Raw genomic sequence first — 12,850 nt, 5'->3', positions numbered from 1 at the left:
CAAGTGAAAACGCACTGTACATATAGAACATCCGTTAAAAACATTCCATCATCCTCCTGTAGCGTAGAGGAAAGGCTGCAGGTCTCGCTAGCAGAATGTTCTTGGTTCAAAACCCGCTTAGGTTAGTTTTAAGTTCTCTTGTGAAAATGCACTATACATATAGAACGTCCGGTAAAAGTATTCTGTCGTCCTTCTGCAGTGTTGAGGAAATGCTACAGGTCTTACAACCAGAAGGTTCTTGGTTCAAATCTGGACACAGACAGTTTTCCATTCTCCCATTCAAATCCATTTGGAGGCAATTTTGTATTGTTAACATGATACAAATGAACAAGACAAATAGAACATCTGTTCAAAGGACTAAAGGAGACCTCCGCTAGCCTAGAGGAGATGCTGCAGGACTTGGCTCCTGAAGGTTCTTGGTTCAAATCTGACCAGAGCCAAACTAGCCTTGGCTTTGGCTTTGGAGCAGGGTGTCGAGTGTTGAGTGTAGGGGAGCAGGTGGATGATCCAGGGGAGCAGGTGGATGATCCAGGGGAGCAGGTGGATGATGCATAGCTGTATGAATGAACCCAGTCCTCACAATGATGGGTGAGTCCAACAATGTGTCTCCTGCCAGAACAAGGCAACTAACAAGGCAACAAGGAACAAGGCTCCCATGACTAGTTGCATGCTCCACATGCTTCGCATGCAACTATTCAACTAGCTTAAAAGCATTCTCCCATGCGAAGCATGGGAGAATGCTTTTCATTTTTCAGACGACATAACCTTTGACTTTTTTTTCATTTTTCAGACGACATACTAACCTATGACTTTAATCAGTTTTCAGGCAACATACTAACTTACTACTAACTGGAAAGGATGTAAATTTGCTAAAATACAAATTTAGTTTTAGTTAATTGATCCTTTTTTTTAGAACCTTTGACTGTTTGCATTGGATTAAACCTTGAACCCACATCAGATGATATATGAGGCAATGTTCAATTAGTTTCAGCCATTCAACAAGAGATGTTAAACTGTCTTCTACACACACCTGCTCCCCTGGATCTTTATTTATTGGTGCGCCGGGACTCTGTGCAGGACCAACCTTTTCCATGAGTCAGTGACAATCCCACACTACCACCACTTTACATCTTTTCCCTCTGCGCTCAAGAAGAATCAATTTGTCTTTTGTCTTTGGTTGAAGACACAGCTACTGATATTATATATTCAAGTGAAGAAAGATATAGAGTGATATAGAGTGAAAAGAGATTTATTTTGAAGAGGGTACATAATATTTGAATGGCAAAAGGAATTAACTGAATGAAGACATATGGTGCCAAATCATAATACACATTATCTCAATGCACTTTACATAGAAGATGTTAAAAATAACAGAGAATTCCAACAGTTCCTACAATGAACAAACACTTTGGCGACTGTGGAGAGAAGATAAGTCCCTCATTAACTGGAAGAAACTGTTGGAAGAACCGGGGGGGTGGGGCATCATCTCCATCTTTTAGTGACCATGATGGTAATGAGGGCAGCTGCAGTAATTGCTATAGGCGCAGCTACTTTCAGTAGCCGTTTAACACGGAAACCCCAGGATTCAGCCGCAGGAGGTTCTTGAGGCTCTTCGGTTGGAGTCTGCGTGAAGGTGTTTTCCAACTCGGAAAAAGGGTTAGAAAATTTTGAAATATCTAAATCAGTCTCCTGGCTTGCACTGACATATCCCTTCTTGTGTGTTCGGTTCATTAACTGCATCTTATTCTTCTGGCAATGCAATTCATGTAACTCTTTCTCCTGTTCTGTATAGATGTTATTCTCAGCCAAGAGCTTGTTTAACTCCAACTGAAGCAATGTAATCTCTGATTGGATCTTGTCTTTTTCGTCCTTACAAACCCTGTAGAAGGTTTCCAACTCGGCTAGACTCTCCTGTTGCTGTTTCTGCTGGGTACTGACTGTTTCCATCTCGGCCTGAATCTCTTGTTGCTGCAGTGACCAGACAGTTTCCACTGCAGCTGGAGACTCTTGTTGTTGCTGCGTACACATTGTTTCCAACTCGGGTGGAGTCTCCTGCTGCTGCTGCGTACAAACAGTTTGACAGTGGGTCGGAATCTTCTGTTGCTGCTGCGTAAAGACCGTTTCGATCTCGACTGGAGTCTCCTGTTGCTGCCGCATACAGACAGTTTCCAACTGGGCTGGTGTCTCCTGTTTGTGCTGCGTACAGACGTTTTCGACCTCGGTTGGAGTCTCCTGTTGCTGCTGCGTAATGACGGTTTCCAACTCATCTGGAATCACCTGTTGCTGCTGCGTACAGACAGTTTCCAACTCTGGTAGAATCTCCTCTTGCTGCTGCATACTGACGGTTTCCAACTCAGCAGGACTCTCCTGTTGCTGCTCCTTACAGACGGTTTCCAACTGGACTGGAGTCTCCTGTTGCTGCTCCATACATATGGTTTCCAACTCAACTGTAGTCTCCTGTTTTTGCTGCGTACAAGCGGTTTCCAACTCAACTGTAGTCTCCTGTTTTTGCTGCGTACAAGCGGTTTCTAACTCGACTGGACTCTCCTGTTGCTGCTGCTTATGAACAGTTTCCAAGTCGGAAGGAATTTCCTGTTGCTGCTGCGAACTGACAGTTTCCAACTCGGCTAGAGTTCCCTCATTCTGCTGAATGAAGACAGTTTCGAACTCTGCTGGAGTCTCCTGTTGCTGCTGTGTACAAGCAGTTTCCCACTCGGCTGGAATTTCCTGTTGCTGCTGCGTGCTGACGGTTTCCAACTCGACTGGAGTCTCCTGTTGTTGCTTCGTACTGATGGTTTCCAACTGAGGTGGAGTGTCCTGTTGCTGCTGCGAACAGACGGTTTCCAACTCGACTGTAGTCTCCTGTTGTTGCTGCGTACAAGCAGTATCTAACTCCACTGGAGTCTCCTGTTGCTGCTCCTTACAGACAGTTTCCAACTCAACTGGAGTCTCCTGTTGTTGCTGCGTACAGACGGTTTCCAACTCGACTGGAGTCTCCTGTTGTTGCTGCATACTAATGGTTTCCCACTCAGCTGGAGTCTCTTGTTGCTGCCGCAAACTAGCGGTTTCCAACTCAGCTGGAGTCTCCTGTTGCTGCTGCATACTAATGTCTTCCCACTCAGGGGAGTCTCCTGTTGCTGCTGCATACAGACAGTTTCCAACTCGGCTGGAGTCTCCTGTTGCTGTTGCATACAGACATTTTCCAACTCGGCTGGAGTCTCCTGTTGCTCTTGCGTACCAGTGGTTTCCAACTCGGCTGGAGTCTCCTGTTGCTGCTGCATACTAATGGTTTCCCACTCAGGGGGAGTCTCCTGTTGTTGCTGCGTACAGACGGTTTCCAACTCAACTGATGTCTCCTGTTGTTGCTGCGTATCAGTGGTTTCCATCTCGGCTGGAGTCTCCTGTGTCAGTCTCCTGTTGCTGCTCCATACAGATGGTTTCTAACTGGGCTTGAGCCTCCTGTTGTTGCTCCATACAAGCAGTTTCCAACTCCACTGGAGTCTCCTGTTGTTGCTGCATACAAGCGGTTTCTAACTCAACTTGAGTCTCTTGTTGATGCTGCATACTAATGGTTTCCCAGTCAGCTGGAGTCTCCTGTTGCTGCCGCAAACTAGCGGTTTCCAACTCAGCTGGAGTCTCCTGTTGCTGCTCCATACAGATGGTTTCTAACTGGGCTTGAGCCTCCTGTTGTTGCTGCGTACAAGCAGTTTCCACCTCAACTGTAGTCTCCTGTTGCTGTTGCACACAAACATTTTCCAACTGAGCTGGACTCTCCTGTTGCTGCTGCATACAAGCGGTTACCAACTGAGGTGGAGTCTCCTGTTGTTGCTGCGTACTGAAGGTACTAATGGTTTCCCACTCAGGAGGAGTCTCCTGCTGCTGCCCTATACTAGCGGCTTCCAACTCAGCTGGAGTCTCCTCCCATAGCGGTTTCAACTCCTGAGACTCCTGTTGCTGCTCCATACGAACGGTTTCTAACTCGACTGGAGTCTCCTGTTGCTGCTGCGTACTGATGGTTTCAAAATCAGCTGGAGTCTCCTGTTTTTGCTGCCTACAAGCGGTTTCCAACTGAGGTGGAGTCTCCCATTGCTGCTGCTTACCAGTGGTTTCTAACTCGGCTGGAATCTCCTGATGCTGTTGCATACAGACATTTTCCAACTGGGCTGGAGTCTCCTGTTGCTGCTGCGAACTAATGGTTTCCCACTCAGGGGGAGTCTCTTGTTGATGCTGCATACAAGCGGTTTCTAACTCAACTGGAGTCTCCTGTTGCTGCTGCGAACAGATGGTTTCCCACTCAGCAGGAGTCTCCTGTTGCTGCTCCATACAGACAGTTTCCAACTCCACCGGAGACTCTTGTTGATGCTGCGTACTAATGGTTTCCCACTCAGGGGAAGTCTCCTGTTGTTGCTGCGTACAGACGGTTTCCAACTCAACTGATGTCTCCTGTTGTTGCTGTGTACCATTGGTTTCCATCTCGGCTGGAGTCTCCTGTTGCTGCTCCATACAGATGGTTTCCAACTCAACTGTAGTCTCCTGTTTTTGCTGCGTACAAGCGGTTTCCAACTCAACTGTAGTCTCCTGTTTTTGCTGCGTACAAGCGGTTTCTAACTCGACTGGACTCTCCTGTTGCTGCTGCTTATGAACAGTTTCCAAGTCGGAAGGAATTTCCTGTTGCTGCTGCGAACTGACAGTTTCCAACTCGGCTAGAGTTCCCTCATTCTGCTGAATGAAGACAGTTTCGAACTCTGGTGGAGTCTCCTGTTGCTGCTGTGTACAAGCAGTTTCCCAATCGGCTGGAATTTCCTGTTGTTGCTGCGTACCAGTGGTTTCCAACTCGGCTGGAGTGTCCTGTTGCTGCTCCTTACAGACAGTTTCCAACTCAACTGGAGTCTTGTGTTGCTGCTGCGTACAGATGGTTTCCAACTGGGCTTGAGCCTCCTTTTGCTGCTGCGTACTAATGGTTTCCCACTCATGGGGAGTCTCCTGTTGTTGCTGCGTACAGATGGTTTCCCACTCAGCTGGAGTCTCCTGTTGCTGCCGCAAACTAATGTCTTCCCACTCAGGGGGAGTCTCCTGTTGCTGCTGCATACAGACAGTTTCCAACTCAGCTAGAGTCTCCTGTTGCTGCTCCATACAGTCAGTTTCTAACTCAACTGGAGTCTCCTGTTGCTGTTGCATACAGACATTTTCCAACTGGGCTGGAGTCTCCTGTTGCTCTTGCGTACCAGTGGTTTCCAACTCGGCTGGAGTCTCCTGTTGCTGCTCCATAAAGACAGTTTCTAACTCAACTGGAGCCTCCTGTTGCTGCTGCATACTAATGGTTTCCCACTCAGGGGGAGTCTCCTGTTGTTGCTGCGTACAGACGGTTTCCAACTCAACTGATGTCTCCTGTTGTTGCTGCGTACTAATGGTTTCCCAGTCAGCTGGAGTCTCCTGTTGCTGCCGCAAACTAGCGGTTTCCAACTCAGCTGGAGTCTCCTGTTGCTGCTCCATACAGATGGTTTCTAACTGGGCTTGAGCCTCCTGTTGTTGCTCCATACAAGCGGTTTCCAACTCAACTGGAGTCTCCTGTTGTTGCTGCGTACAAGCAGTTTCCAACTCAACTGTAGTCTCCTGTTGCTGTTGCACACAAACATTTTCCAACTGGGCTGGACTCTCCTGTTGCTGCTGCGTACAAGCGGTTACCAACTGAGGTGGAGTCTCCTGTTGTTGCTGCGTACAAGCAGTATTTAACTCAACTGGAGTCTCTTGTTGCTGCTGCGTGCTGAAGGTACTAATGGTTTCCCACTCAGGAGGAGTCTCCTGCTGCTGCCCTATACTAGCGGCTTCCAACTCAGCTGGAGTCTCCTGTTGTTGCTGCGTACCAGTGGTCTCCAACTCAGCTGGAGTCTCCTGATGCTGCTGCATACCAGTGGTCTCCAACTCAGCTGGAGTCTCCTGTTGTTGCTGCGTACCAGTGGTCTCCAACTCAGCAGGAGTCTCCTGTTGCTGCTGCATACTAATGGTTTCCCACTCAGGGGAGTCTCCTGTTGCTGCTGCATACAGACGGTTTCCAACTCAACTGGAGTCTCCTGTTGCTGCTGCGAACAGATGGTTTCCAACTGAGGTGGAGTCTCCTGTTGCTGCTGCGAACAGACAGTTTCCCACTCAGCAGGAGTCTCCTGTTGCTGCTCCATACAGACAGTTTCCAACTCGACTGGCAGACGGTTTCCAACTCGACTGGAGTCTCCTGTTGCTGCTCCATACAGACAGTTTCCAACTCCACCGGAGACTCTTGTTGATGCTGCATACTAATGGTTTCCCACTCAGGGATTCTCCTGTTGTTGCTGCATACAAGCGATTTCTAACTCGACTGGACTCTCCTGTTGCTGCTGCTTATGAACAGTTTCCAAGTCGGAAGGAATTTCCTGTTGCTGCTGCGAACTGACAGTTTCCAACTCGGCTAGAGTTCCCTCATTCTGCTGAATGAAGACAGTTTCGAACTCTGGTGGAGTCTCCTGTTGCTGCTGTGTAGAATCAGTTTCCCAATCGGCTGGAATTTCCTGTTGCTGCTGCGTGTGCGGTTTCCAACTCGACTGGAGTCTCCTGTTGTTGCTTCGTACTGATGGTTTCCAACTGAGGTGGAGTGTCCTGTTGCTGCTGCGAACAGACGGTTTCCAACTCGACTGTAGTCTCCTGTTGTTGCTGCGTACAGGCAGTTTCTAACTCAAGTGGAGTCTCCTGTTGCTGCTGCGAACAGACGGTTTCCAACTCGACTGTAGTCTCCTGTTGTTGCTGCGTACAAGCAGTTTCTAACTCAACTGGAGTCTCCTGTTGCTGCTGCGAACAGATGGTTTCCAACTGGGCTTGAGCCTCCTTTGCTGCATACTAATGGTTTCCCACTCAGGGGAGTCTCCTGTTGTTGCTGCGTACAGACGGTTTCCAACTCAACTGATGTCTCCTGTTGTTGCTGCGTACCAGTGGTTTCCATCTCGGCTGGAGTCTCCTGTTGCTGCTCCATACAGACAGTTTCCAACTCCACTGGAGTCTCCTGTTGTTGCTGCATACAAGCGGTTTCTAACTCAACTGGAGTCTCTTGTTGATGCTGCGTACTAATGGTTTCCCATTCAGCTGGAGTCTCCTGTTGCTGCCACAAACTAGCGGTTTCCAACTCAGCTGGAGTCTCCTGTTGCTGCTGCATACAGACATTTTCCAACTGGGCTGGAGTCTCCTGTTGCTGCTGGTTACCAGTGGTTTCCAACTCAACTGATGTCTCCTGTTGTTGCTGCGTACTAATGGTTTCCCAGTCAGCTGGAGTCTCCTGTTGCTGCCGCAAACTAGCGGTTTCCAACTCAGCTGGAGTCTCCTGTTGCTGCCACAAACTAGCGGTTTCCAACTCAACTGGAGTCTCCTGTTGTTGCTGCGTGCAAGCAGTTTCCAACTCAACTGTAGTCTCCTGTTGCTGCTGCACACAAACATTTTCCAACTGGGCTGGACTCTCCTGTTGCTGCTGCGTACAAGCGGTTACCAACTGAGGTGGAGTCTCCTGTTGTTGCTGCGTACAAGCAGTATCTAACTCAACTGGAGTCTCTTGTTGCTGCTGCGTGCTGAAGGTACTAATGGTTTCCCACTCAGGAGGAGTCTCCTGCTGCTGCCCTATACTAGCGGCTTCCAACTCAGCTGGAGTCTCCTGTTGTTGCTGCGTACCAGTGGTCTCCAACTCAGCTGGAGTCTCCTGATGCTGCTGCATACCAGTGGTCTCCAACTCAGCTGGAGTCTCCTGTTGTTGCTGCGTACCAGTGGTCTCCAACTCAGCAGGAGTCTCCTGTTGCTGCTGCGTACTAATGGTTTCCCACTCAGGGGGAGTCTCTTGTTGCTGCTGCATACAGACGGTTTCCAACTCAACTGGAGTCTCCTGTTGCTGCTGCGAACAGATGGTTTCCAACTGAGGTGGAGTCTCCTGTTGCTGCTGCGAACAGACAGTTTCCCACTCAGCAGGAGTCTCCTGTTGCTGCTCCATACAGACGGTTTCCAACTCGACTGGAGTCTCCTGTTGCTGCTCCATACAGACAGTTTCCAACTCCACCGGAGACTCTTGTTGATGCTGCATACTAATGGTTTCCCACTCAGGGGGATTCTCCTGTTGTTGCTGCATACAAGCGATTTCTAACTCGACTGGACTCTCCTGTTGCTGCTGCTTATGAACAGTTTCCAAGTCGGAAGGAATTTCCTGTTGCTGCTGCGAACTGACAGTTTCCAACTCGGCTAGAGTTCCCTCATTCTGCTGAATGAAGACAGTTTCGAACTCTGGTGGAGTCTCCTGTTGCTGCTGTGTAGAATCAGTTTCCCAATCGGCTGGAATTTCCTGTTGCTGCTGCGTGCTGACGGTTTCCAACTCGACTGGAGTCTCCTGTTGTTGCTTCGTACTGATGGTTTCCAACTGAGGTGGAGTGTCCTGTTGCTGCTGCGAACAGACGGTTTCCAACTCGACTGTAGTCTCCTGTTGTTGCTGCGTACAAGCAGTTTCTAACTCAAGTGGAGTCTCCTGTTGCTGCTGCGAACAGATGGTTTCCAACTGGGCTTGAGCCTCCTTTTGCTGCTGCATACTAATGGTTTCCCACTCAGGGGGAGTCTCCTGTTGTTGCTGCGTACAGACGGTTTCCAACTCAACTGATGTCTCCTGTTGTTGCTGCGTACCAGTGGTTTCCATCTCGGCTGGAGTCTCCTGTTGCTGCTCCATACAGACAGTTTCCAACTCCACTGGAGTCTCCTGTTGTTGCTGCATACAAGCGGTTTCTAACTCAACTGGAGTCTCTTGTTGATGCTGCGTACTAATGGTTTCCCATTCAGCTGGAGTCTCCTGTTGCTGCCACATACTAGCGGTTTCCAACTCAGCTGGAGTCTCCTGTTGCTGCTGCATACAGACATTTTCCAACTGGGCTGGAGTCTCCTGTTGCTGCTGGTTACCAGTGGTTTCCAACTCGGCTGTAGTCTCCTGTTGCTGCTCCATACAGACAGTTTCTAACTCAACTGGAGTCTCCTGTTGCTGTTGCATACAGACATTTTCCAACTGGGCTGGAGTCTCCTGTTGCTCTTGCGTACCAGTGGTTTCCAACTCGGCTGGAGTCTCCTGTTGCTGCTCCATACAGACAGTTTCTAACTCAACTGGAGTCTCCTGTTGCTGCTGGTTACCAGTGGTTTCCAACTCGGCTGGAGTCTCCTGTTGCTGCTCCATACAGACAGTTTCCAACTCAACTGGAGTCTCCTGTTGCTGCTGGTTACCAGTGGTTTCCAACTCGGCTGGAGTCTCCTGTTGCTGCTCCATACAGACAGTTTCCAACTCAGCTGGAGTCTCCTGTTGCTGCTGCGTACCAGTGGTTTCCAACTCGGCTGGAGTCTCCTGTTGCTGCTGCCTACTAATGGTTTCCCACTCAGGGGGAGTCTCCTGTTGTTGCTGCATACAGACGGTTTCCAACTCAACTGATGTCTCCTGTTGTTGCTGCGTACCAGTGGTTTCCATCTCGGCTGGAGTCTCCTGTTGCTGCTCCATACAGATGGTTTCCAACTCAACTGGAGTCTCCTGTTGCTGTTGCAAACACATATTTTCCAACTGGGCTGGAGTCTCCTGTTGCTGCTGCATACTGATGGTTTCCAAATCAGCAGGAGTCTCCTGTTTTTGCTGCGTACAAGCGGTTTCTGACTCAGCTGGAGTCTCCTGTTGCTGCTGCGTACTAATGTCTTCCCACTCAGGGAGTCTCCTGTTGCTGCTGCATACAGACATTTTCCAACTGGGCTGGAGTCTCCTGTTGCTCTTGCGTACCAGTGGTTTCCAACTGGGCTGGAGTCTCCTGTTGCTGCTCCATACAGACAGTTTCTAACTCAACTGGAGTCTCCTGTTGCTGTTGCATACACACATTTTCCAACTGGGCTGGAGTCTCCTGTTGCTCTTGCGTACCAGTGGTTTCCATCTCGGCTGGAGTCTCCTGTTGCTGCTCCATACAGACAGTTTCCAACTCCACTGGAGTCTCCTGTTGCTGCTCCATACAGATGGTTTCCAACTCAACTGGAGTCTCCTGTTGCTGTTGCAAACACATATTTTCCAACTGGGCTGGAGTCTCCTGTTGCTGCTGCATACTGATGGTTTCCAAATCAGCTGAGTCTTCATTGCTGCTGCGTATCAGTGGTTTCCTACTCAGCTGGAGTCTCCTGTTGCTGTTGCATACAGACATTTTCCAACTGGGCTGGAGTCTCCTGTTGTTGCTGCATACAAGCGGTTTCTAACTCAACTGGAGTCTCTTGTTGATGCTCCATACAGATGGTTTGCAACTCAACTGGAGTCTCCTGTTGCTGTTGCAAACACATATTTTCCAACTGGGCTGGAGTCTCCTGTTGCTCTTGGTACCAGTGGTTTCCAACTCGGCTGGAGTCTCCTGTTGCTGCTCCATACAGACAGTTTCTAACTCCACTGGAGACTCCTGTTGTTGCTGCATACCAGTGGTTTCCAACTCAGGGGGAGTCTCCTGTTGTTGCTGCGTACAGACGGTTTCCAACTCAACTGATGTCTCCTGTTGTTGCTGCGTACTAATGGTTTCCCAGTCAGCTGGAGTCTCCTGTTGCTGTTGCAAACACATATTTTCCAACGGGGCTGGAGTCTCCTGTTTTTGCCGCAAACTAGCGGTTTCCAACTCAGCTGGAGTCTCCTGTTGCTGCTCCATACAGATGGTTTCCAACTCAACTGGAGTCTCCTGTTGCTGTTGCAAACACATATTTTCCAACGGGGCTGGAGTCTCCTGTTGCTGCTGAATACTGATGGTTTCCAAATCAGCTGGAGTCTTCCATTGCTGCTGCGTACTAGTGGTTTCTGACTCAGCTGGAGTCTCCTGTTGCTGTTGCATACAGACATTTTCCAACTGGGCTGGAGTCTCCTGTTGCTGCTGCGTACCAGTGGTTTCCAACTCGGCTGGAGTCTCCTGTTGCTGCTCCATACAGACAGTTTCCAACTCAACTGGAGTCTCCTGTTGCTGCTGGTTACCAGTGGTTTCCAACTCAGCTGGAGTCTCCTGTTGCTGTTGCAAACAGACATTTTCCAACTGGGCTGGAGTCTCCTGTTGCTGCTGCGTACCAGTGGTTTCCAACTCGGCTGGAGTCTCCTGTTGCTGCTGCCTACTAATGGTTTCCCACTCAGGGGGAGTCTCCTGTTGTTGCTGCATACAGACGGTTTCCAACTCAACTGATGTCTCCTGTTGTTGCTGCGTACCAGTGGTTTCCATCTCGGCTGGAGTCTCCTGTTGCTGCTCCATACAGATGGTTCCAACTCAACTGGAGTCTCCTGTTGCTGTTGCAAACACATATTTTCCAACTGGGCTGGAGTCTCCTGTTGCTGCTGCATACTGATGGTTTCCAAATCAGCAGGAGTCTCCTGTTTTTGCTGCGTACAAGCGGTTTCTGACTCAGCTGGAGTCTCCTGTTGCTGCTGCGTACTAATGTCTTCCCACTCAGGGGGAGTCTCCTGTTGCTGCTGCATACAGACATTTTCCAACTGGGCTGGAGTCTCCTGTTGCTCTTGCGTACCAGTGGTTTCCAACTGGGCTGGAGTCTCCTGTTGCTGCTCCATACAGACAGTTTCTAACTCAACTGGAGTCTCCTGTTGCTGTTGCATACACACATTTTCCAACTGGGCTGGAGTCTCCTGTTGCTCTTGCGTACCAGTGGTTTCCATCTCGGCTGGAGTCTCCTGTTGCTGCTCCATACAGACAGTTTCCAACTCCACTGGAGTCTCCTGTTGTTGCTGCATACAGACAGTTTCCAACTCAACTGGAGTCTCCTGTTGCTGCCGCAAACTAGCGGTTTCCAACTCAGCTGGAGTCTCCTGTTGCTGCTGCATACTGATGGTTTCCAAATCAGCTGGAGTCTTCCATTGCTGCTGCGTACTAGTGGTTTCTGACTCAGCTGGAGTCTCCTGTTGCTGTTGCATACAGACATTTTCCAACTGGGCTGGAGTCTCCTGTTGTTGCTGCATACAAGCGGTTTCTAACTCAACTGGAGTCTCTTGTTGATGCTCCATACAGATGGTTTGCAACTCAACTGGAGACTCCTGTTGTTGCTCCATACAGACAGTTTCCAACTCCACTGGAGACTCCTGTTGTTGCTGCATACTAATGGTTTCCCACTCAGGGGGAGTCTCCTGTTGTTGCTGCGTACTAATGGTTTCCCAGTCAGCTGGAGTCTCCTGTTGCTGCCGCAAACTAGCGGTTTCCAACTCAGCTGGAGTCTCCTGTTGCTGCTCCATACAGATGGTTTCCAACTCAACTGGAGTCTCCTGTTGCTGTTGCAAACACATATTTTCCAACTGGGCTGGAGTCTCCTGTTGCTGCTGCATACTGATGGTTTCCAAATCAGCTGGAGTCTCCTGTTTTTGCTGCGTACAAGCGGTTTCTGACTCAGCTGGAGTCTCCTGTTGTTGCTGCGTACCAGTGGTTTCCAACTCGGCTGGAGTCTCCTGTTGCTGTTGCAAACACATATTTTCCAACTGGGCTGGAGTCTCCTGTTGCTGTTGCAAACACATATTTTCCAACTGGGCTGGAGTCTCCTGTTGCTGCTCCATACAGACAGTTTCTAACTCAACTGGAGTCTCCTGTTGCTGCTGGTTACCAGTGGTTTCCAACTCGGCTGGAGTCTCCTGTTGCTGCTCCATACATATGGTTTCCAACTGGGCTGGAGTCTCCTGTTGCTGTTGCAAACACATATTTTCCAACTGGGCTGGAGTCTCCTGTTGCTGCTGCGTACTAGTGGTTTCTGACTCAGCTGGAGTCTCCTGTTGCTGTTGCATACAGACATTTTCCAACTGGGCTGGAGTCTCCTGTTGCTGCTG

The 12,850-nt window shown here is 49.4% G+C and overlaps 3 protein-coding genes across 3 annotated transcripts; all 3 read right to left on the bottom strand.

Annotated features, from left to right (window-relative positions):
- Nucleotides 1-1,482: 1,482 nt before the first annotated feature.
- On the bottom strand, nucleotides 1,483-2,427 carry LOC124851418 (involucrin-like). The gene has a single exon (XM_047339212.1). It carries the CDS (start codon nucleotides 2,425-2,427, stop codon nucleotides 1,483-1,485), a length of 945 nt encoding a protein of 314 aa, XP_047195168.1.
- A 945-nt stretch (nucleotides 2,428-3,372) lies between these two features.
- LOC118103675 (involucrin-like) lies at nucleotides 3,373-5,997 on the bottom strand. The gene is made up of 2 exons (XM_047339211.1): nucleotides 5,686-5,997; nucleotides 3,373-4,134 (listed from the first exon to the last, which is right to left on the bottom strand). Exons 1-2 carry the CDS (start codon nucleotides 5,995-5,997, stop codon nucleotides 3,373-3,375), a joined length of 1,074 nt encoding a protein of 357 aa, XP_047195167.1.
- Nucleotides 5,998-6,305: 308 nt separating this feature from the next.
- LOC124851417 (putative uncharacterized protein DDB_G0271606) lies at nucleotides 6,306-8,584 on the bottom strand. Its single transcript, XM_047339210.1, has 3 exons — nucleotides 7,886-8,584; nucleotides 7,508-7,768; nucleotides 6,306-6,506 (listed from the first exon to the last, which is right to left on the bottom strand). Exons 1-3 carry the CDS (start codon nucleotides 8,582-8,584, stop codon nucleotides 6,306-6,308), a joined length of 1,161 nt encoding a protein of 386 aa, XP_047195166.1.
- Nucleotides 8,585-12,850: the final 4,266 nt, after the last annotated feature.

This window comes from Hippoglossus stenolepis, chromosome 24 (assembly GCF_022539355.2).
Source record: "Hippoglossus stenolepis isolate QCI-W04-F060 chromosome 24, HSTE1.2, whole genome shotgun sequence".
NCBI classification, from domain to species: Eukaryota; Metazoa; Chordata; class Actinopteri; order Pleuronectiformes; family Pleuronectidae; genus Hippoglossus; species Hippoglossus stenolepis.
Note: the sequence above shows the minus strand (reverse complement) of the source record. Positions and strands in the feature narration are given on the sequence as shown.

Coding starts and splice junctions, on each gene's coding strand:
- LOC118103675 (XM_047339211.1), bottom strand. CDS start 5,997: ATGCAGCAGCAACAGGAGACTCCTGCTGAGTTGGAGACCACTGGTACG. Junction 4,135..5,685: donor AGGAGACTCCACCTCAGTTG/GTAACCGCTTGT, acceptor TGTATGCAACAG/CATCAGGAGATTCCAGCCGA.
- LOC124851418 (XM_047339212.1), bottom strand. CDS start 2,427: ATGGAGCAGCAACAGGAGACTCCAGTCCAGTTGGAAACCGTCTGTAAG.
- LOC124851417 (XM_047339210.1), bottom strand. CDS start 8,584: ATGCAGCAGCAAAAGGAGGCTCAAGCCCAGTTGGAAACCATCTGTTCG. Junction 7,769..7,885: donor AGCAGCAACAGGAGACTCCA/GTTGAGTTGGAA, acceptor ACTGGTACGCAG/CAACAACAGGAGACTCCAGC. Junction 6,507..7,507: donor AGGAGACTCCACCTCAGTTG/GTAACCGCTTGT, acceptor GATTCTACACAG/CAGCAACAGGAGACTCCACC.